General features: G+C 38.5%; 1 protein-coding gene across 1 annotated transcript in view; it reads right to left on the bottom strand.

The window, feature by feature from the left end:
• The window catches only part of DSCAM (DS cell adhesion molecule), a 740578-nt gene that overhangs the window by 259676 nt on the left and 460138 nt on the right, over positions 1-20764 (bottom strand). The window contains exon 9 of the mRNA XM_069471934.1: positions 20405-20680. Within this exon, the coding sequence (XP_069328035.1) occupies positions 20405-20680 (276 nt within the window). The remainder of the gene's footprint in view (positions 1-20404; positions 20681-20764) is intronic.

Here is a 20764-nt window from a genome sequence, read left to right as displayed (position 1 = left end):
CACAAAATGTTTTCTGAAAAAGACATTTAAAATACACATCTGTAGCCATTTGACATTTACGTGAATGACAGGAGTTGATGAGCATGGAGATGCATTGCCCAGATTCCTGTTCAAGACAAGACACGTTACCCTCAATGCAGGGGGTGATGTCAGCCGGCACCCTTTTGTTATCAGCCACTTCAGGTATTGTCTTGGTTGCAGGGGTCCACTTCACCCTAGGACAGGACCTTTTTGGAAAGCCCTACATCTGGTGGCTGACTGAGGAGGGCAGTTGTGCCCAAGGTCAGGACAACTCGGAAGGGCTGTTCTTGCTCCACAGCTCTCTGAGGAGTCAGCTGAGACTGTCATTGGCCTGCACCTTCTTTTGTCCAATTCTTCTTCCTTTCCTTCCCTCCATCAGTGATCGGAAAGCACTTCTGTATAAACATCCTGTACTCTAAACTCCAGTCTGCTTCCTCAAGAACCTGACTGCAACAGTGTGTTCCATCTAAAGCAAAAATTTCATGCACTGTTCATAGCAAAACCGGGTCTGTTTGTGACACTATATACTCCCTCCATCCATCCCTGTCACTTTTATTCATTTTATATTGTGACTAGAGGACAATTATCGTGTGTGCTGAGTTCTCATTCAATAAGACCCATCTATATGTGATGAACAGTATCTTGCTATTTTCCTGCAAAACAGAAAAGGAAAGACAGAAGCAAGGAAAAAAAAATAGTTTGACAGTTTGGTTTTAAGATTGCTGCTTATGACCTAAAAAAATTCTGTGTGTGTTTGGTTGCTTTTACCCATTCAGTTATCTCAAATTCCGCCAGTGTTCAAGCTAAAATGTTGTCTTTATAGCGAATACTTGGAATAAATCAGGGATAATAGTAGCCAACCCTTCTATGATGATTTTTAAATAAGGAAGTTCTTATGTAGGATGCTTATTTTGGATGGCTAGATTGTAGGAGGAGCTATAGAGCCATAAATAAGACAAGATAAGGAGAAAGGTAAGAAAAATAACCTTTCTTTCAAAAATTATGTAAAATTACCAAGTAAGTTTATGGGAGGGAAAAAAACAATTAAAATGTTTCAGGTAAAAATTCATCCTCAAGGTATAATGTAGACATATAATGAAAAAACACAGGAACAATTATTTTCCTCAGTAGAAAAGATGCAAGTTAGACATGACAAAGAGAAAAGATGAACTGCTTGCAATTTAGGTATATAAAACAGAACAAGCTCTGAGAAACATAACTGTATCTCCTGCCAAGGCACTTTCAGAAAAAATTGATTGCCTATACTATTGTCAAGCAGCTGCTCGAAGGGGGATAGGACGGAAGAAATTGCATAGCTTCTTGGGATGATTCTAGTCTTCAGCCACATAAGATGTTTCTTTCAAGTTTTTTTAAGGAAGGTATTTTAGAACCATGATCACATTAAATTGAAATGATTTCTTTACCACTTTAAAATGATGAACAACTTCACAACTCATGGCAATTTCTGTAATTCAACAATTAGAGTCACCACAGTCTGAGGAGGATGGCAGGTTATGTTTTCCTTGGTTGAGGGCAATGGCATGTTTATACAGAAGGGTTTGTAATAAAACTGAGTAACTTTTCAGATTCACCCAAGCTGTATCTATAATATTAAAAGAAAAATCCATTTGAATCCTCAAGGCATCAAGAAAATGAGACATAGCTCATGTTGTACTTATCTAGGTGGAGAAAAGTCTCATCCAGATGGGTTGCAATTTTTTTTTGTTTATATGGACTTTTGATAGAAACAAAGCCATGTGACTTCAATCAGAGGCGATGATAGCTACGCTAAATGACAGAGATAAACAAGATTCATGAAATCACTGACATGCATTTTAAAATTTAGTTGATTTTTCCAATTATCTTCTTTACAAGAGTTGTTTGTAATATCAGATTGTTTACTTGAGAAATATTTTCCATAACCTTGACTTAAAAAAGGTCATCTCTCTTTAGAAGCTTGGTTATTAATCGTAACTGACTTGAAGTGGCTGCATTTTTTTCAGTGCTAAAATATGTCATAGTGAAGATAAGGGTATAAAAAGGTAGCTATGATGTTTCAACAAATCTTTAAGTCAACTAAGTTATTTTGACAAGTTTCAGGACACTGAATTAGTGATACAATGAAGGAAAGATATTTTTAAATAACTTAAAATAAACCACTAAGAGACGTGTTCCCCTACACTCCATCCACTCAGTACTCACATCAACATAAATCTGTGTAAAACGGATTACATGGACCTACTCTCTACTCTCGTAGGCCAACTGTATGTCCCTGAGCAAGTCTCCATACATCTCTCGGTCTGAGTTTCTTCATGAGGATTCAGACAAGAGAGTTTTCAGCATGACCCATTCTGATTCTTTCAATGAAAGGTTCAGAGTGAAATCTTCCAGGTATTTATTACTTATAGATAACTTGGAAAATTCAGGTTGGCAAAACCAAGCTATTTTATTCCCAAGCCTAGATCAATACAAATAACAAGTAACTAGTTCTTTCTTGAATAAATTAACCAATTCTTTCACCTAATTGAACTTTGCACCATGAAATTCAGGTCCATGGATATGTAATACCAGCATATGTATGACCACCTAGTATAAACAGAACTTACTATAAATAATTGAGAGAGTCTAGTGCAAACCAAAGAAAGAACAGGAAATAGAAATGGAAAATAGGAAATAATTTGGGTAAAATAATCGCTGATATAAGATTAATTAAAATAAACATATATGTAAAATGTGAATCAAAGGTCTCACACACACAGGATTAAAAGTTGGGTTCAAATAACATCATGAAACAAAGGCTATGGGAGATGAAAAAATGGGAAGAGGAACCCAGCGAATGTGAGATGAAACTGGCAAGAAGAGTAATTTGTCAGTCGTATAATTCAAGACAAAAAATCAGAGATTATAGCAGAAAAAATGCAAATCAATTATATTTCATAATATCAACACCTGTTTTATAATTGATCAATGAAAGGAATAAAAACTAAGCAAAGCTAGAGATGAAACATAATATCATTATTAAATTTAATCTAACACATGGATAAAAGTATGCCTAACAACTGGAAGGAAAAAACAAACATTATTTTTAAAAATAGATGAAACATGCATAGAGAAAGCTTTAATTCATTTCACAAAACTGAAATTATCTCTGACAGCACCATCATGGTATCTCAGGATATGGAGAGGAGAAGAAAACATGGATCATTTAATAAAGAGTGTTGAGGAAACTGACTCAATATAGATGAAGGAAAAATTGGCCCCCTACCTCTATGATGTCTATGAACCTTAATGTGGGTCAAAGACCAAATGTGGACAATGGAAATATAGATACACAGCAAATACAGAAAAAGACAGGAATGTGTCTGCATGAACTCAGTGACTTCTTAAACAAGATTCCAGTGAGGACACTCAAAGACAGAGACAAGAGACAGTCTGGGAAACGATATTCAAAACCATTTCTAGCTAACAAGAACTTCGTATTTACATTAGAGAACTACAGTACAGCAGGAGAAAATAACAAGATTGATGGCAAATGGGAAAAGAAAATGCTTAGATGGGATGCTCAACGTCTGACGAGAGTATAAACAGGCATTCAACCTCAGTAGTGATGGAAGAAAAACAATTAAAATAAAGCACTACTTTACATCAACTAGATTCACAACAATTAGAAACATGGATAATAGCAATTATTGGCTGGGAAGTAGGGAAATGGGATCTCTCATGCATAGGTGGTGGTAGCGTATACTGGTATTAGGAATTTTGGAGAGTGGCTATGCAATTATTAATGAAGTTCAGTTAAATTCTATGACCTGACAATTCTACTACTGGCCCTGTATTAATGCTACACATGGACACATTTACAGGCTATTCACGGTAGCAGTTGTAGAGTCAAAGAGCTGGAGGGCAACCTAAGTGTTTACTTTTGTACATAAGTGTGTCTCATAGGTACACACTTATGTACAAACGCTCCCAAAATTGGTGTATCCCTATGAGACAAACGATCCCAAAATTGGTAGATGGTCAAAAAAAGAGACAAAGCAAAATAAAACAAAATAAGGAACTTGCATGGACCAATGATAATGGTGTGGTGGAAACCAAAATTTAACAAAACAAAAAGAAAAATCCCAACTGATCAATGGACAGCATCATTAGGGGTTTTTGTTCATGAGTGCAAAGCTGTGACTCAACAGTGGGACAAGGGTTCCAACAGAGAAGTCTTATCTCCAGGATGGAAGTGGCACTCTCATTTCCCTCCTCTGTTTATTAGAAAATGCCAGAGCTTTCAATTTTTCCCCATTCAGTATGATGTTGGCTGTGGGATTGTCATATATGGCTTGTATCATTTTTAGGTAGGTTCCATCTATGCCTATTTTGTTAAGCATTCTTACCATAAAAGGGTGTTGAATTTTGTCAAATGCTTTTTCTGCATCTATTGAGAGGATCATATGGTTTTTGTCTTTGCTTCTATTTATGTGGTGAATTACATTTATAGATTTACGTATGTTGAACCACCCCTGCATCTCTGGGATGAAGCCCATTTGGTCGTGGTGGATTATTTTTTTGGTAAGCACTTGGATTCAATTTGCTAGTATTTTATTGAGAATTTTTGCATCTATATTTATAAGAGAAATTGGTCTGTAGTTCTCTATTTTTGTTGCATCCTTTCCTGGTTTTGGTATCAATGTTATATTGGCTTGGTAGAACGTGTTGGGGAGAATTCCATCCTTCTCAATATTGGAGAATAGTTTATGTAGGATGGGCACCAGTTCTTCTTTGTATGTATGGTAAAATTCGGGTATGAACCCATCTAGACCAGGGCTTTTCTTTTTGGGAAGGTTTTTTATTGCTGTTTCGATTTCAGTTCTTGATATTGATCTATTCAGGTACTCTATTTCTTCCTGGTTGAGCCTGGGAAGGCTACGTGTTTCTAAAAATTTGTCCATTTCCTCCGCATTCTCCAGTTTGTGTGCATAAAGATTCTTGTAGAATTCACAGATGATATCCTGTATCTCTGTGGCATCGGTTGTGATTTCTCCTTTCATGTTCCTAATGGAGGTTATTAGAGATTTTTCTTTTGTGCTCTTGGTTAGGCTAGCCAGAGGTGTGTCTATTTTGTTTATCTTTTCAAAGAACCAACTTTTTATTTTACTAATTTCCCTTATGGTTTCTTTGTTGTCCTTTTCATTTAATTCTGATTTGATCTTAGTAATTTCTCGCCTTCTGCTGGGTTTGAGGTCATTCTGTTATTCTTTCTCCAGCTACCAGACAGGGCTGCCCACTGTCCCCATTACTTTTCAACATAGTATTGGAAGTCCTTGCAAGAGCTATCAGGCAAGAGAGCAGAATCAAGGGAGTCCAAATAGGGAAAGAAGAGATCAAACTCTCACTTTTTGCTGATGATATGATGTTATATCTGGAAAACCCCTAGGATTCAACCAAGAGACTCCTGGAATTGATTAACAAATATAGCAAAGTCTCAGGCTACAAAATCAATATACACAAATCAGAGGCATTTATATATGCCAATAACAGTCAATCGGAGAACCAAATTAAAGACTCAATACCCTTCAAAATAGCAACAAAGAAAATAAAATATCTAGGAATACATCTAACTAAAGAGGTAAAGGACCTCTATAAGGAAAACTATGAAACACTGAGAAAAGAAATAGCAGAACTTGCAAATAGGTGGAAAAATATACCATGCTCATGGATCAGAAGAATCAACATTGTTAAAATGTCTATACTACCCAAAGTGATCTACAGATTCAATGCAATCCCTATTAAACTACCAACATCATTTTTCACAGACGTAGAGAAAATAATTATACACTTTCTATGGAATCAGAGAAGACCCCATATAGCAAAAGCAATTTTAAGCAATAAAAACAAAATGGGAGGTATCAATTTGTCAGACTTCAAACTATACTGTATACAAGGCTGTGGTTCTTAAAACAGCCTGGTACTGGCACAAGTGCAGGAACACAGACCAGTGAAACACAACAGAAAATCCAAATATAAAACCATCCTTATATAGACACCTAATCTTTGACAAAGCAGGCAAGAACATACTCTGGAGACAAGAATCCCTATTCAATAAATGGTGCTGGGAAAATTGGTTAGCCACATGTAGAAGACTGGAACAGGACCCACAGCTTTCACCTCTCACAAAAATCAAATCACAGTGGATAACAGACTTAAACCTTAGGCGTGATACAATCAGAATTCTAGAAGAAAATGTAGGAAAGACTCTTACAGACATTGGCCTAGGCAAAGAATTTATGAAGAAGACCCCTAAGGCAATAACAGCAACAACAAAAATAAATGAATGGGACCTGATTAAATTAAAAAGCTTCTGCACAGCCAAAGAAACAGTCAAGAGAATAAACAGACCACCTACAGAATGGGAAAAAAATTTTTGCATACTACACATCAGATAAAGGACTGATAACAAGAATCTATTTAGAACTCAGGAAAATCAGTAAGAAAAAATCAAACAACCCTATCAAAAAATGGGCAAATGACATGAATAGAAATTTCTCAAAAGAAGATATAAGAATGGCTAACATACATATGAAAAAATGCTCAACATCCCTAATCATTAGGGAAATGCAAGTCAAAACCACAATGAGATATCACTTAACTCCAGTGAGAATGGCCTTTATCAAAAAATCCCAAAACAACACATGTTGGCGTGGATGTGGAGAGACAGGAACACTCATACACTGCTGGTGGGACTGCAAACTAGTGCAACCCCTGTGGAAAGCAATGTGGAGATATCTTAAACAGATTCAAGTAGACCTAACATTTGATCCAGCAATCCTATTATTGGGCATATACCCAAAGGAAAAAAAGGTCATTCTATAACAAAGACACATGTACCCAAATGTTTATAGCAGCACAATTCACAATTGCAAAGATGTGGAAACAACCTAAATGCCCATCAATACATGAATGGATTAGTAAACTGTGGTATATGTATACCATGGAATATTACTCAGCTATAAGAAATAACGAAGATACGACATCTCTTTGGTTCTCCTGGAGAGAGTTGGAACCCATTATATTAAGTGAAGTATCCCAAGAATGGAAAAACAAGCATCACATGTACTCACCAGAAAATTGGTTTCCCTGATCATCACCTAAATTCACATCTGGGAATGATACCAATCAGATATCAGACTGAGGTGGGGGGTGGGGGAGGGGATGGGGGTATGCCTACATGATGAGTGCATTGCGCACCGTTTGGGGAATGGTCAAGCTTGAAGGTGCTGACTCGGGGAGGGGGTGGTGTGAGGAGGGGATGGGTATATACCTACATGATGAGTGCAATGCGCACTGTCTGGGGAACGGACATGCCTGGAGCTTTGACTTGGGGGGACAGGCGGTACATGGGCAACGTGTGTAACCTGAAATTCTGTATCCCCCATAATAAGATGAAATAAAAAAAAAAGAAAAGAAAATGCCAGAGCTGTGTTTCTTTGAGAGTAAACAGACATAGCAGTGTGTCCTTACAAACGAAAAGAGCTGCTGAACTCTGCTGCATACAAAGTAGTTGAACAAACAGGGGTGTCAGAGATGGTTAGGCAGGAAGACAGGGGCTCACTGTTTTGCACAACTGGGAGCTTTACGGGGAGAGAGGGGAGCTATTAAGTGTTAACCTCGGGGGAATAATGGGACCAGAAAGAAGGGAAGAGCTAGAGAAGGCAGATTTGTATCCCACAGGAGGAAGAACTGTCTGGGGATCACACCCATGTAGAAACAGAAAGGGCTTAGAGCTTAGTGAAGTACTGCACAGACTGTGTAGGCAGAGCCTAGAAAAATGTGGAGTGCAGTCCAGGGGCACAATGAGTATCACATGCGAGGCAGGTCTAGATGAACTCCAAGTTCATTTATAACCCTAAGATTCTATCATTGTATCATTTACATTTTCATCTGTAATCACATATACAATGAAGTGTGTATATATATTCATTTATGTCTATCTGTACCTGAATATAATGCACATAAATGTATGTATATTTAACACATGTGTGTCTTATATTCATATATATCTTTATTATATATACATATAAATGTAGGTATGTGTGCATAAGCTATACAATTCTGAATTTATATATTTAAATAATTACTTGTGTTTTGTATAATCCATATAAAATATCATACTGCATGATTTTGAATAATTGAGAGTTCTTCTTTCTTATTTAAAATATCATTACTGGAGCATTATTACTAGCACTACCAAAGGCATTTTTCCTGTGTGTATGCACATATATGTGTGTGTACTTGCAAAGAGACTAATTATGAGTTATGCAGAGAAAGTGTAAGTAATGTTCTCAGCATTCTTTTTCCTTTCTCATCTCTACTTAATTCTCTCCTTCTCTAAGTTTCCCATGTCTAGCAAGCACAACAAGTATTGCAATACATAATGTCTTCTACAATTTTAATTTTAACTAAGAGAATTTTGTTCTTATATGATGATTTTGTATCCTGAAACTTTGTTGAATTCATTTACTAGTTCTAATATTTTTTGGTGGAGTTTTTACAGTTTTCTACATATATATGATCATGTCATTTGCAAACAGAGACAATTTAACTTCTTTCTTTCCAACTTGGGTGCCTTTAATTGCTTTCTCTTGCCTAATTGCTCTGGCTGGGACTTCCAGTACTACACTGAGTAGAAGTGGACAGTGGGCATCCTTCTCTTGTTGCCAATTTTAGAGGAAAAGCTTTCAACTTCTCTAAATTGAGTATAATGTTAGCTGTGGGTTTGTTATATATGACCTCTACTGTGTTGAGGTATATTCCTTCTACATCTAAATTGTCAAGAATGTGTATCATGAGATGTTGAATTTCGTCAAATGCTTTTTCTGTATCTATCGAAATGATCATATGCTAAAGCTGCTGGATGTGAAATCAATGTAAAACTTCAGTAGCATTTCTATGGACTAACAATGAACTATCTGAAAAAAAATCAAGAAAACATCCTCATTTACAATAACTACACAAAAATAAAATAACTTAGGAATAAATTTAACCAAGGAAGTGAAAGATCTCTATACCTAAAACCATAAAACATTGATGAAAGAAATTGAGAAAGACACAAATAAATGGAAAGATATCCTGTGTTGATGAACAGGAAGAATTAATATTGTTAAAATGTCCATACTACCCAAAATTATCTACAGATTGAATACAATCTCTGTCAAAATATCAATTACATTCTTCACAGAACCAGAAAAACAATCCTAAGATACAGATGGAACCACAAAAGACTCTGAGTAGCCAAAGCAATCTTTGCACAAAGGACAGAGCTGGAGGCATCCCACTAGCTGACTTCGAAATATACTGCAAAGCTGCAGTGACAATACAGCGTGGTGCTGGCACAGAAATAGACACACAGACCTGGAGAATAGGATGGAAAGCCCAGAAATGAACCCACACATTTACAGCCAACTGATTTTCAACATAGGAGCCAAGAACACACAATGGAGAAAGGACAGTCTCTGCAATAAATGGAACGGAGGAAACTGGATTTCACATATGGAAGAATCAGATTAGACCCTTATCTTTCACCATATTCAAAAATCAACTCAAAATGGATTAAAGACTTAAATGTAAGACCCTAAACTATGAAGCTACTAGAAGAAAAAGCAGGGGAAAAACTCCATAACATTGCTCTGGGCAATGATTTTTTGGTTATGACCACAAAAGCACAGGCAACAAAAGCAAAAATAGATAGAATTATATCAAACCAAAAAGCTTCTGCACGGAAAAGGAAAAAAAATCAACAGAATGAAGAGAAAACTTACAGAATGGAGAAAATATTTGCAAATTATCCATCTGATAAGGAGTTAATATCCAAAATATATAAGAAATTCAAACAACTCAATAGCAAGAAAATAAATAACTGAATTTTTTAAATGGGCAAAGGACCTGAATAGACATTTCTCAAAAGAAGACATACAAATGGCCAAAAAGTATATGAAAAAAGGCCCGACATCACTAATCATCAGGGAAATGCAAATTTTTAAAAAATACAATAAGCTATCAAGTCACACTTGTTAGACTATTATCAAAAAGACAAAAGATAAGTATTGGCAAGGCTGTGGAGAAAAAGAAAGCCTTTGTACACTGTTGGTGGGAATGTAAATTACTACGGTCATTATGGAAAACAGTATGGAGGCTCCTCAAAAATTTGTACCCCCATAATATTCTGCAATAAAAACAAAGTAAAATAAAACAAAACTGCCATATTATCCAGCAATCCCACTACTGGGTATGTATCCAAACGATATGAAATCACTATGCCAAAGAGATATCTGTATGTCTATGTTCACTGTAGTATTATTATTCACAATAGCCAAGGCATGGAATCAACCTCAGTGTCTATCAATGGATAAACGAATAAAGAAAATGTGGTATATGTGCACAATGGAATGCTATTCAGCCTTAAAAAATTAATGAAATGCTGTTTTTTGTGACAATATGGATGAACCTGGAGGACATTATATTAAGTAAAATAACCAAGGCACAGAAAGACAAACAACATAATCTCACTCATAAGTAGATTCTAAAAAAGATTGATCTCACAGAAGTAAGGAGTGGAAGGTAGTTATCAGGGGCTGGGGTGTTTGGGGAGACATTGGTCAGAGGACACAAAATTTCTGTTAGACAGGAGCAATAAGTTCAAGGGATTTTATTGTACAACATGGCAACTACAGTTAATAATACATTGTATTCCTAAATGTGCTCTTAGGTGATGATCAGTGAAACCAATTTGATGGTGAGCACACGTGGTGCTTATTTTTCCATTCTTGAGATACTTCACTTAGTAGAATGGGTTCCAGCTCTATCCAGGAAAATACAAGAGGTGCTGTATCACCATTGTTTCTTATAGCTGAGTAGTACTCCATGGTATACACATACCACATTTTCTTAATCCACTCATGTATTGTTGGGCACTTGGGTTAACATTGATCGGGTGTCAGGCAGATGTGGGTGGGGGAGGGGATGGGTGTATACATACATAAAGAGTGCGATGCGCACTGTCTAGGGGATGGACACGTCTGAAGCTCTGACTCAGGGGGTGGGACGGCAAGGGCAATATACGTAACCTAAACTTTTATACCCCCACAATATGCTGAAATAAGAATAAAAAAAAAAAAAGAATTTACAGTGATGAAAAAAACCAGTATCCAAAAAAAATAATAATAATATATTGAAAACTGCTAAAAGAGTGAATGTAAAATGTCCTCACCACAAAAATGATAACTGTGTAACGAATGCATATGTTAACTAGCCATATTTCATCATTCCATAATGTATATACACTTCAACACATCATGCTGTACATAGGAAATACATACAATTTCATCTATCAAGGTAAAAAATTATATATATATATATATATATATTTCTTTTATGTCACAACAGATCCTACACATGGTCTTTTTTTTTTCCCCCTCTAGTTAAGGTAAAGCAGTTTGAGATAGTTACAAAACATTTAATAAAGTGATTTTTTTTAAGAAAGGTACCTGCTCCATTTTCTAGAACAGAAGAATTATAAGTCATTCTATGTCCAGGACAAACCTGTCTGAAGGAGAGTGTAGCAGCTGAGTTCTGAGCTCAGTCCTGACATCCTACATCGCTTCTGTAGACACTCGGGAGCATAAACCCCCCGGTGTGCTGAGCAAACGCATCCACTGAAGAACGCTTACCCATGAGAGCTGCCTCTGGGAGTTTAGAAAGGAGAGACAGTGAAAGTTCCCACTTCATTAGCCTTCTTTCCTCACGTGAGGGCCTTAAATCAACAAAGAAAATTTAAATTCCTATTTGAAATCGTAAGTACCTACAAAAGGATGATATATTTAATGTATTACTCTTATATTCTCCCCTGGGTCTGTTTTTCTCTTATATTATTTATAATGAAAACTCTGCATTCCCTAAGTAGTTGTTGAAAAATAAATATAAAAATTTCAGAAAAGACTGTAATGTATGGCCACACACAAACGATGCCAGCAAATAGGACCCTCAATTAAACACTGTCAACTTTAGTGAGGGAATAAAGAGAAAAGTAACCATGAGATGTTGTACTTTCTATGAACAGTAGTGACTCCAGTAGCTAGAGAGGCAGCCTTGAGGGACTGCAAGAAAGTGACAGATGAAGAGAGAAAGATTCTTCCTCCCTGGCAGAGTTGAGTTGGGGACTCGGTGGAGGCTGACGGTGCTCTGGCAGGAACAACAAAGGAACAAATGCCAGAAAATGGGAGTGGGGGCACTGCCAAGGGTGCTTCTGTGCACAAAGCTGTCCCTCCCCCTGGGCCAGATGACGTTAGTCATCAGGAGCCCTGCAAGAATGATGGCATTAGAAGGATGCATTCCCGGCTATTCACATAGAGACGGAAAAACAGACCCACTGCCGGTGCCATTTTAAATTTAGCACCCACTCCCCCGACTGTACCACCAGCAATGCAGTGAGACAGTGATGGTGACAGATGAGATGCAGCACAGGACAAAAAGCTGCCGTGGAAGCAGGACTTTTTTGTCAAAATGTGCAGAACAGTGTCCCTGTTAGGCTACGGCATACCAAGGGCCACTACCACCAGAGTCGGGAACCCTGGCAATGACATCTAATTCTCCCTTCTCCCCTGAAGGAGGACCTGGGGAAATGTTATCTTAAATTAGGTTGGGAAAGCGTTGCAAATACAGAAACAGAATGCAGTATGGAAAAGTGAACGTTCACGATTGCTCTCTGCATTGCTAGCATGACCATCTTATCCTATCACTGACAAACGTTAGTTTAAACTATCCATAAAATATAATTCTGAAAACTTGATGGATGCATCTTAGACACTCATCCACTTACAGTTTCAACTGTCTTTCTCTGCTAATGTTAGTTACCCGGCTCCCCCTAATCTACATTTCGAAATTCCCATGGTCTGAATCCAGAAGGGTGGTCCACAGACACTTTCTACCAGCCCTGTCCTCCGTAAGATTTCCCCCAAGCCACTCAGACTCCGGATCACGTGCCTCGGCCTCCCCATCACTCAAGCTCGAACTTGTGGTGTCACTGCGTGGGCCTCACCTGTCCTCTCTCACCAAATCCAGTGCCTTCCTTTTATAATATCTCTCCAAATTAACTCTCTCTCTCTCTCTTATCTTAGTCCCTGAATATGTTTTGCCTACTTTTTAAACAGTCTTCTCTCTTGACTTTTTAAATAGCTCTCTTCCTGGGTTCTTTGTCTTCACTCTCCTGACCCCCCCACCCCGCATGGCTTTCCCCTGCAATATGAGTAACTTTTCTGAGTCACCACAGGGTCCAGTTGGAATCGAAAGATCTGCACTTGAGCCTTGACTGTGTTACTGGACGACTTTGTGCAAGTCTCTCTCTCCTCTGTTCTGTTTCTCTGATTGTGCTTTGTCTACATGACAGAGTCAGTGCTGAGTATTAATTAAGGTGACACATATGAAAGTGTTTTGTAAACTATAGTGTTTCGTATCCATATAAATAGAAGGTGACATTTTTATCTAGCAGCCAATTAACTTTCCTGGAAGTGTTGGTCCCTAGCAATTAAAACATTCAATTAGGCACCGTTCAAGTTCAATGTGGCACCTAAAAGGGGAAAGACGAAGCTTTGAAATGTGTTAAATATAAAACTGCTTGTGGAGTTGAAGTGAAAGAAGGGATTTTGACTTTTATTTCTGCCTATCTGTTTGGAGGCAGCAAAACTGCACTTCTGGATAGTTAAATATATTTCAGAACTGCTTAAGTATCAGCCACCATCAATAATAAGCATGTTATTTATATCAATATTTGGGTTTTATTTTCTAATTTTCCCAGTATATGCTGCAAAATAAGTAGAAGGGTCATGATTATTACCAAAAAAGATATGACAGAAAGATAATATTGTTTCCAAATGTCACCTAGACACATCTATACACACACTTTACCACTATATTCAGTGCGAAGGAAGAACCTCCTGGAAGCAAGATAAGAATGACTGGTTTGCTCAGTTGCTGCAGTATTGCTGAGATGGAGCGGGTCCACTTCCACTTTCAAAGTGAGCCAACGTCTGAGGCACCAGGTCTGCTCTTCTACAATTACCCAGATGCAGTCTCCTCTAGTCTAACAGGAAAGGTAACGGAGCTGCACTTAGATGAACAAAATAGGAAAGACTGTTTTTCAGTCCTGGTCCATAGGGAGAGCCAAAATGCTAAGTTTTCTCTTACAATTTAATCCATTCCTTATCTTCTTTCCTAACATCCCATAATAGGAAATAGCAAAGGTTATTAATTTCTAAAACGTCCCGATGAACTGTAATCCTGGCCACCGGAGTGTGATTTAATTTACACATTTCATTTCAAAATATTTTAAAATGCAAATGTAACTGTTCAGAAGTCAGTTTGGTTAAGATCTTTCTAACATGTGAGTAAAGGCTAAAGTTGTTAATGGTGTATAATTGTTACCAGGTACTGAAAGTTAAAAGTCATCTTAAACAAGAAATTTAAGTGATAACTTAAACAAAATTGCTGCAAATATCTTTGCCAGGATGCCACGCATGTGAGCATGGAGGGCAGAGGGAAAGATGCCCTAGGCCAGCATGGAGAAATTCAGAACTTGCTATTTTGCATTAGGTAAGTCCTAGACAGGCTTACGCAGAAGTATCCTATCCACCCAGCTTGCAGTTTCCCATTTCAGTATCTAAAGTTTCATTTGTCTACACAGAAAAGATGAAAAATAAAAATAAGATGGTATACCCTGCAGTATTGACAGCCAACAATTATATTTTAGTGTATAAAACACTCCTTAAAAGAAAACACATTTTGAAGCAACGATTAACAAAAATGTATGCACCCTCACTCTGCTCAGACATGTGAACAAACAATTTATATCTCATGAACACTAACTAGACACATATGTTCTGAGCAAGTTCTGTCTTCCCAGCTTCTTGGCAAACCTACTGTTGAAGTCCTTCCAACTGTGTGTCTGTTAGTGCATGATATTCTCATACTTCAGGGCCACAGAGTGATCCAATCTGCCATCTAGAAGGCTCTTACTAGCGATTGCCAGAGATGTCTCTAATTTTGTATATTTGGCTGTTGTAAGTTTCATAGAGATCTATTTGGTTTCATCATAATCTTGCATCTGGAGAGCTTCCTGCTTTCTTGGTGGTCATGATTTGATGGTCACACCTGGTATCTCCTTCTACTCTGCTTCTCTCTTCCCTGCCCTCCCATATTCATGGTTTTGCTTGGCTTCTATTGCCCAATGCAGTTCTTTTTAATCCCTGTGGTTGGTTTCCTTTAGGGAGAATTCTTAGCAATTGGATACAGTTTATTTTCTGAGGTATTGACCTGTTCAGGGCTTTTCTTTATTGAGTACATTTTAATGAGGAAAGAGAGAAAACGTTTTGAAGTAATTATTGGTCCTGCTCCTATTTAATTCACTGTCTGAAAACAGCTTGGAATGTCTGTTGTTTTGTTTCCCTCCTTCTTTGGAAGGCTCAGTCTTCTCCCGGCTCTGGTGGTGGGCGGAGGCAGCAGCCTGTCCAGGCACCCCATGGCTCTGGCACAGAAGCTGGTCCAGGAATGGGCTAGTGGCTTAGAGAGAGCCAGCCAGTTTCTCTCTGGGATTATCCTATATGGATTGTCATGGAGGAGCTCTTTCCTGTGCAAGTTGCAGACGGGCATGTGAGTCTAGAGAGATCCTAGCTCAGTGTGCCGTCACGCGGAGAAAGCGCCGTGAGGGAAGTAGGCTGATGTTCAGAGGGACGCACAGCAGGGAGAAGGTTCCGGCAGCAGTCAAGGGTCCAGGTCAGGCCTCCCGAAACCTCTCCTGCCTCGGCCTCTCCCATACCTTGGCTTAACTCATCCCTGCATCTCCAGCCCTGTCTCCCCCCAACACACTCTTGTAACCGTGGTTGTTTTAGCCAATTTGATTTGGGTTCCTGCACTTGGCAACTGGTAGGGTCATGCTCCATACATTGATTAGTGCCAATCTAGGAAATTTAAAAAGGGATAAATTTAAATTTCAAACAGTCCTTGTCTTAACTTTTGCCAGACTTTATTTTTAGACTCCTGGTGAATAGGTTTTAATGTGAGTCTGACCGAGAGATTGGTAAGTCTGTCCATGCAAAGGTAAAATCCGCAGTGAAGCACACAAAGTCCCCTGAGGGGCACATCCAGGACGGGGCATTGCACGACGTCTGTTCCCTGGTATCGCCAATCTGCAGCCCAGATCCCTGAACTCCAGGTTCACACATCTGACTTCCTTCTCAATGTGTCACTTGTTTGTCTAACATGTATTTCAACTTCAATGCATCAAAAACTAGAGCCCTAACTTCCCCCCTCAAACCACTTCACCGTGTCTTTGCTGACTCAGTAGAAGGTGGAGCCAGGCTTTCCACAGCTCAGGCGGAAATCTTGGTATGACCCTTGATATCTTCATTTCCCTCACAGCCACATCCAATGCATTAGGAAATCCTACTGACTAGGCCTTCAAAGGCACCCACAATCTGTCCTCTACGCACCACCTCCACTGCTCTCCCTCTGGTCCAGCTACCCCCATCTCTCACTGGACTTGCTTTCCAACAGGTCACTCTGGTTTGCCGCTCCTTCCCCTGTACACTGTGCTCAGCACAGTGTCAGATGTATCCTTTATTTTTATTTTTTGAGAGACAAGTTCTCACTATGTTGCCCAGGCTGGAGTGCAGTGGCTATTCACAGGTGTGATCATAGCTCACTGCAACCTTGAACTCCTGGCTTCAAGGGATCCTCCCTCCTCACCCGCTCTAGTAGCTAGGACTACAGGTGCACACCACCATGACCAGCTGGAAGCATCCTTTTAGAACCTAAGTCAGGCCATGTAATTCGGAGAAAAACCCCAACTCCTTAAAACCCAAGTCCTGGTCTACTAGGCCCTCCATGAAAAAACCCTCCCACTTTTGAATCAAGGCTTATTAATTTCCTCTTGTTCGCTTGGCTCCCGCCACACCAGTCTCTCTGTTATTCCTCAAGTTTGCCAAGACACCCTGGACTCTCGTTGTTCTATCTGATCCCTTTGCCTAGAATGTCCTTCCCTCAGATATCTGTTTGCTATCTTGCTCCCCTCCGCATCTTTGTTGAAATCTCACTTTGTCAAAGATGCCCTTCCTGATCACCCTGTGAAATTTTGCAAACCCCAAATCCCAGCAACTTCCCCACTCTCACCAGCTATTTTTCACCAGACCACTATAACGAAACACCGCATAAAGCAGCATTCTCCTTCTTTTGTTTGGAAGTCCTTGAAAAAGAGCTGGCAACTTGTATACTACAGAATGCACACCTGGACGAAGAGAAGCTCCTGAAAACAAAACTATTTTATTGAATTATTTCCTCAAATCCTAATAGATGCATAGGTTACAAAAGACAGTAAATCCTTCTTTTGGACATAAGCTAGTTTGAGTTGATTTCTGTCACTTCAAAAAAATCAGTATCAATACACAGATTTATACCAATCTGATAAATTTGAGGATTAAAAATCCATGGTTCAAATGGACTTTGTGTAAATTTATGTCTCCTAAAATTTAGCATTAGATTATTTATACTTATTTATCCAATGGTCATACTTCTGACAATTTTTCTTAAAAGAAATCTTAAAAGCCAAAGCCAAAGGCCAGTGCATACAGAAGTTCATTTGATACATCATGCATAATCATTCAACATTAGAAATACATTAAATTTTTAGCATTAACTTAGATATTTTCAAAATGTAGCTCTCAGACCTCTGGGGATCCTCAAGACCATTTAGGGGGTTTGCAAGAAGAAAATCTTTTTCATTATGACACTAAGACATTATTTGCCTTTCTCTTTGTGTTGACATTTGTACTGCTGGAGCAAAAACAGTGGCGGGGTGAGACTTCTGGGGCCTCAGCGCAAATCATGGCAGTGACAGCAAAATGTACTAGTAGTCATCATGCTGTTTACCACCACACACCTGAGTTGTTTTTTTTTTTTTTTTTTTTTTTTTTTTTTTTTTTTTTGTTGAGACAGAGTCTCACTTTGTTGCCCAGGCTAGAGTGAGTGCCGTGGCGTCAGCTTAGCTCACAGCAACCTCAAACTCCTGGGCTTAAGCGATCCTACTGCCTCAGCCTCCCGAGTAGCTGGGACTACAGGCATGCGCCACTATGCCCGGCTAATTTTTTCTATATAGATTTTTAGGTGTCCATATAATGTCTTTCTATTTTTTTTTTAGTAGAGACGGGGTCTCGCTCAGGCTGGTCTCGAACTCCTGACCTTGAGCAATCCACCCGCCTCGGCCTCCCAGAGTGCTAGGATTACAGGCGTGAGCCACCGCGCCCGGCCCTGAGTTGTTTTTTATCAGGACATATTCATTTAAAAACACTTGATGAAGCAACAAAAATAACACTGTTATTAAATCTTGATCCTTAGGCTCATGTCATTTTCAATGTTCTATGTTCTTTGTGATAAAATAGGAAGAACACACAAAATGTTTCTGCTGCCAACTGAGCAGAATGTTTGTCTTAAAGCAAAGTCTTTGTGTGCTTGTTTGAGTTACAAACTCAACTACTTGCTTTTTTTTTTCCCCCATGAAATTCCAGCTACCTAAAAATTATAGTTATTCAGACTTGTCTATTTGGTAAACATTTTCTTGAAAGAGAGAGAAATGAGCCCGTTACTCCTAAGATCACAATTAACAGTGCTTGCTGCAAATAATAAAATTCAAACTCTCAAGCCAAAAATAGAATTTTAGAATACTTCTGTCTGCCACCATGACATTGACAGCTTACCAATACTTGAAGACTTTTCTGATAAGATCATGGTGACATTTATAAATGTGATGTTTTGATATTGTATAATGAATTGTGTCAACATTTGGAAGATCTAATCATACGTGGGTAAAATATTCATTCAAAAGGTATGATAGACCAATGAACTTTAAGATGGTAGAGTACAAAAAATTTATTGATATGGCATCTGATTCTCCATTGCAACTGTTAAAATATTGCCATGTTTTCGTTCTATGCATAGTGTCAAGTACTCTCAGGTATTTTCTTGCTTTATTCACTTGCTTTATTTGTTTACTTTTTATCTGTCCTGACTGAAAAAGAGAGCTCTGTGAGGGAAAGGACCTAGTCTACCTTCTTCATCACTGTATTTCTCAGTGCCTGGAACACCTGCATGGATCAGGTGTTCTGTAAATGATGGCTGAAGAAATAAATACAATCACAAGATGAACTTTTATGCAGCTATTATCAGCCTGGCTTATCAAGACTTCCTAATGATTGGAGAAAATTCTTGAGATACGTGGTTATTAAAAAAAGATTCAAAATTATTTGCAGGCAAGTGTATCTAATATATAATACATAGCATATATTCTATAATATAATGCATAACATCATATATATTATTTGTGTGTGTGTAGGTATTTCTAAAACAGTAAAATTAATAGGGTTTATGGGGGAAAGAAAGGTTAAGGAAAACCATGGAAACCTATGCAACTTTGTAACCAGGGCACTAAAAGACAACTATTGCTAACCTGGGAAGACAACTTGGGCAGCTCAGACAGGCATCTCAGCATATCTAGAGATTGCTTCTGCAGAGTTTGGAAATTGTTTTATAACATGTTAGATCTATTTTTATGACCTACTTCATGTAGATTACTTATGTAATTAGTTTTTTTTAAATTTTATATTCAGCTAAGGAAACTGACTTGGGGGAATAGAAAAAACGAGTTCTTCTCAGGGTTCACGTCCTTGGGTGGGTCTTGTCATTCCTGTCACTTTATTGGTCTTTACTGGTAAAGAGATTGGGGATGAATTGCAGCATCTCCAAAGCTCATCCTGACAGATTCCATAACAATCCACATCATGATGTAAAGAATAATTTAATCAGGATGACTTTCTGTGGCACCCTTTAAACATATACTGCCTATATTGTTGCTTTGATCTGCTCATCTACTCTGGATGGGAAGTTTGTTTGAAATTCTCATCCATTAACAGAAAATCTCTTCCAGTTGGGTTCTATAAGAACTCACTTTTAGGAGGTTTTAGGAAAAGAAATACTTGTGTTTTAAAGTTATCTGACAGATAACTAGATGCCCAAGCCAATGATGGGCTTCTTTTTTCTATGGTAATGTTAACAACACGTGTCCTCTGGGCAACCAAGCTAAAACTTCACATGGAGAGAAAATTACATCAACCATAGGTCCTGCAAAAATTCAGTAGTAAAGAGAACATCTGCTGTAACATGTCATTCTTCAGTCTTTTCAGCTCTCTGACTCTAAATAGGCAGATTCTTAGATTACTCCTCTCCTAATTGCTGGCCTAGTGAAACAGCTGGGCTACGGCACGGGCGGTGTGGAGACGGGGAGAGCATGGTTTACCTTTCACCGTGACGTGGACGCTCTGGCTGGTGGAGAGCTGTGGCTGAACCAGCACGTTGCACGTGTACTCCCCCTCGTCCACTTCCTTTTGCACGTCGGAGAGCTTGAGGGTTCCGTTGTTCTCAAATGCCACTTGGCGGTGGTTAAAAGGAAGCAGATTAGAGTTCTTGTACCATTTGATGGAGTAATACGGATAGCCAATCACTCGACAGTGAATGTACGTGTCCCGTCCTGCTATTGCTGTGATATTTTTCATTGGTCGAATGCTTGCAGGCCCTGGAGAGACACAAAGAAACTCTTGAAAATAATTTAAGTGTACATGTCATGTGGGGAAATGGGTACACTTTTCCTTGAGTTAAA

The sequence above is a fragment of the Eulemur rufifrons genome, chromosome 7, assembly GCF_041146395.1.
Source record: "Eulemur rufifrons isolate Redbay chromosome 7, OSU_ERuf_1, whole genome shotgun sequence".
Taxonomy (NCBI): Eukaryota; Metazoa; Chordata; class Mammalia; order Primates; family Lemuridae; genus Eulemur; species Eulemur rufifrons.
Note: the sequence above shows the minus strand (reverse complement) of the source record. Positions and strands in the feature narration are given on the sequence as shown.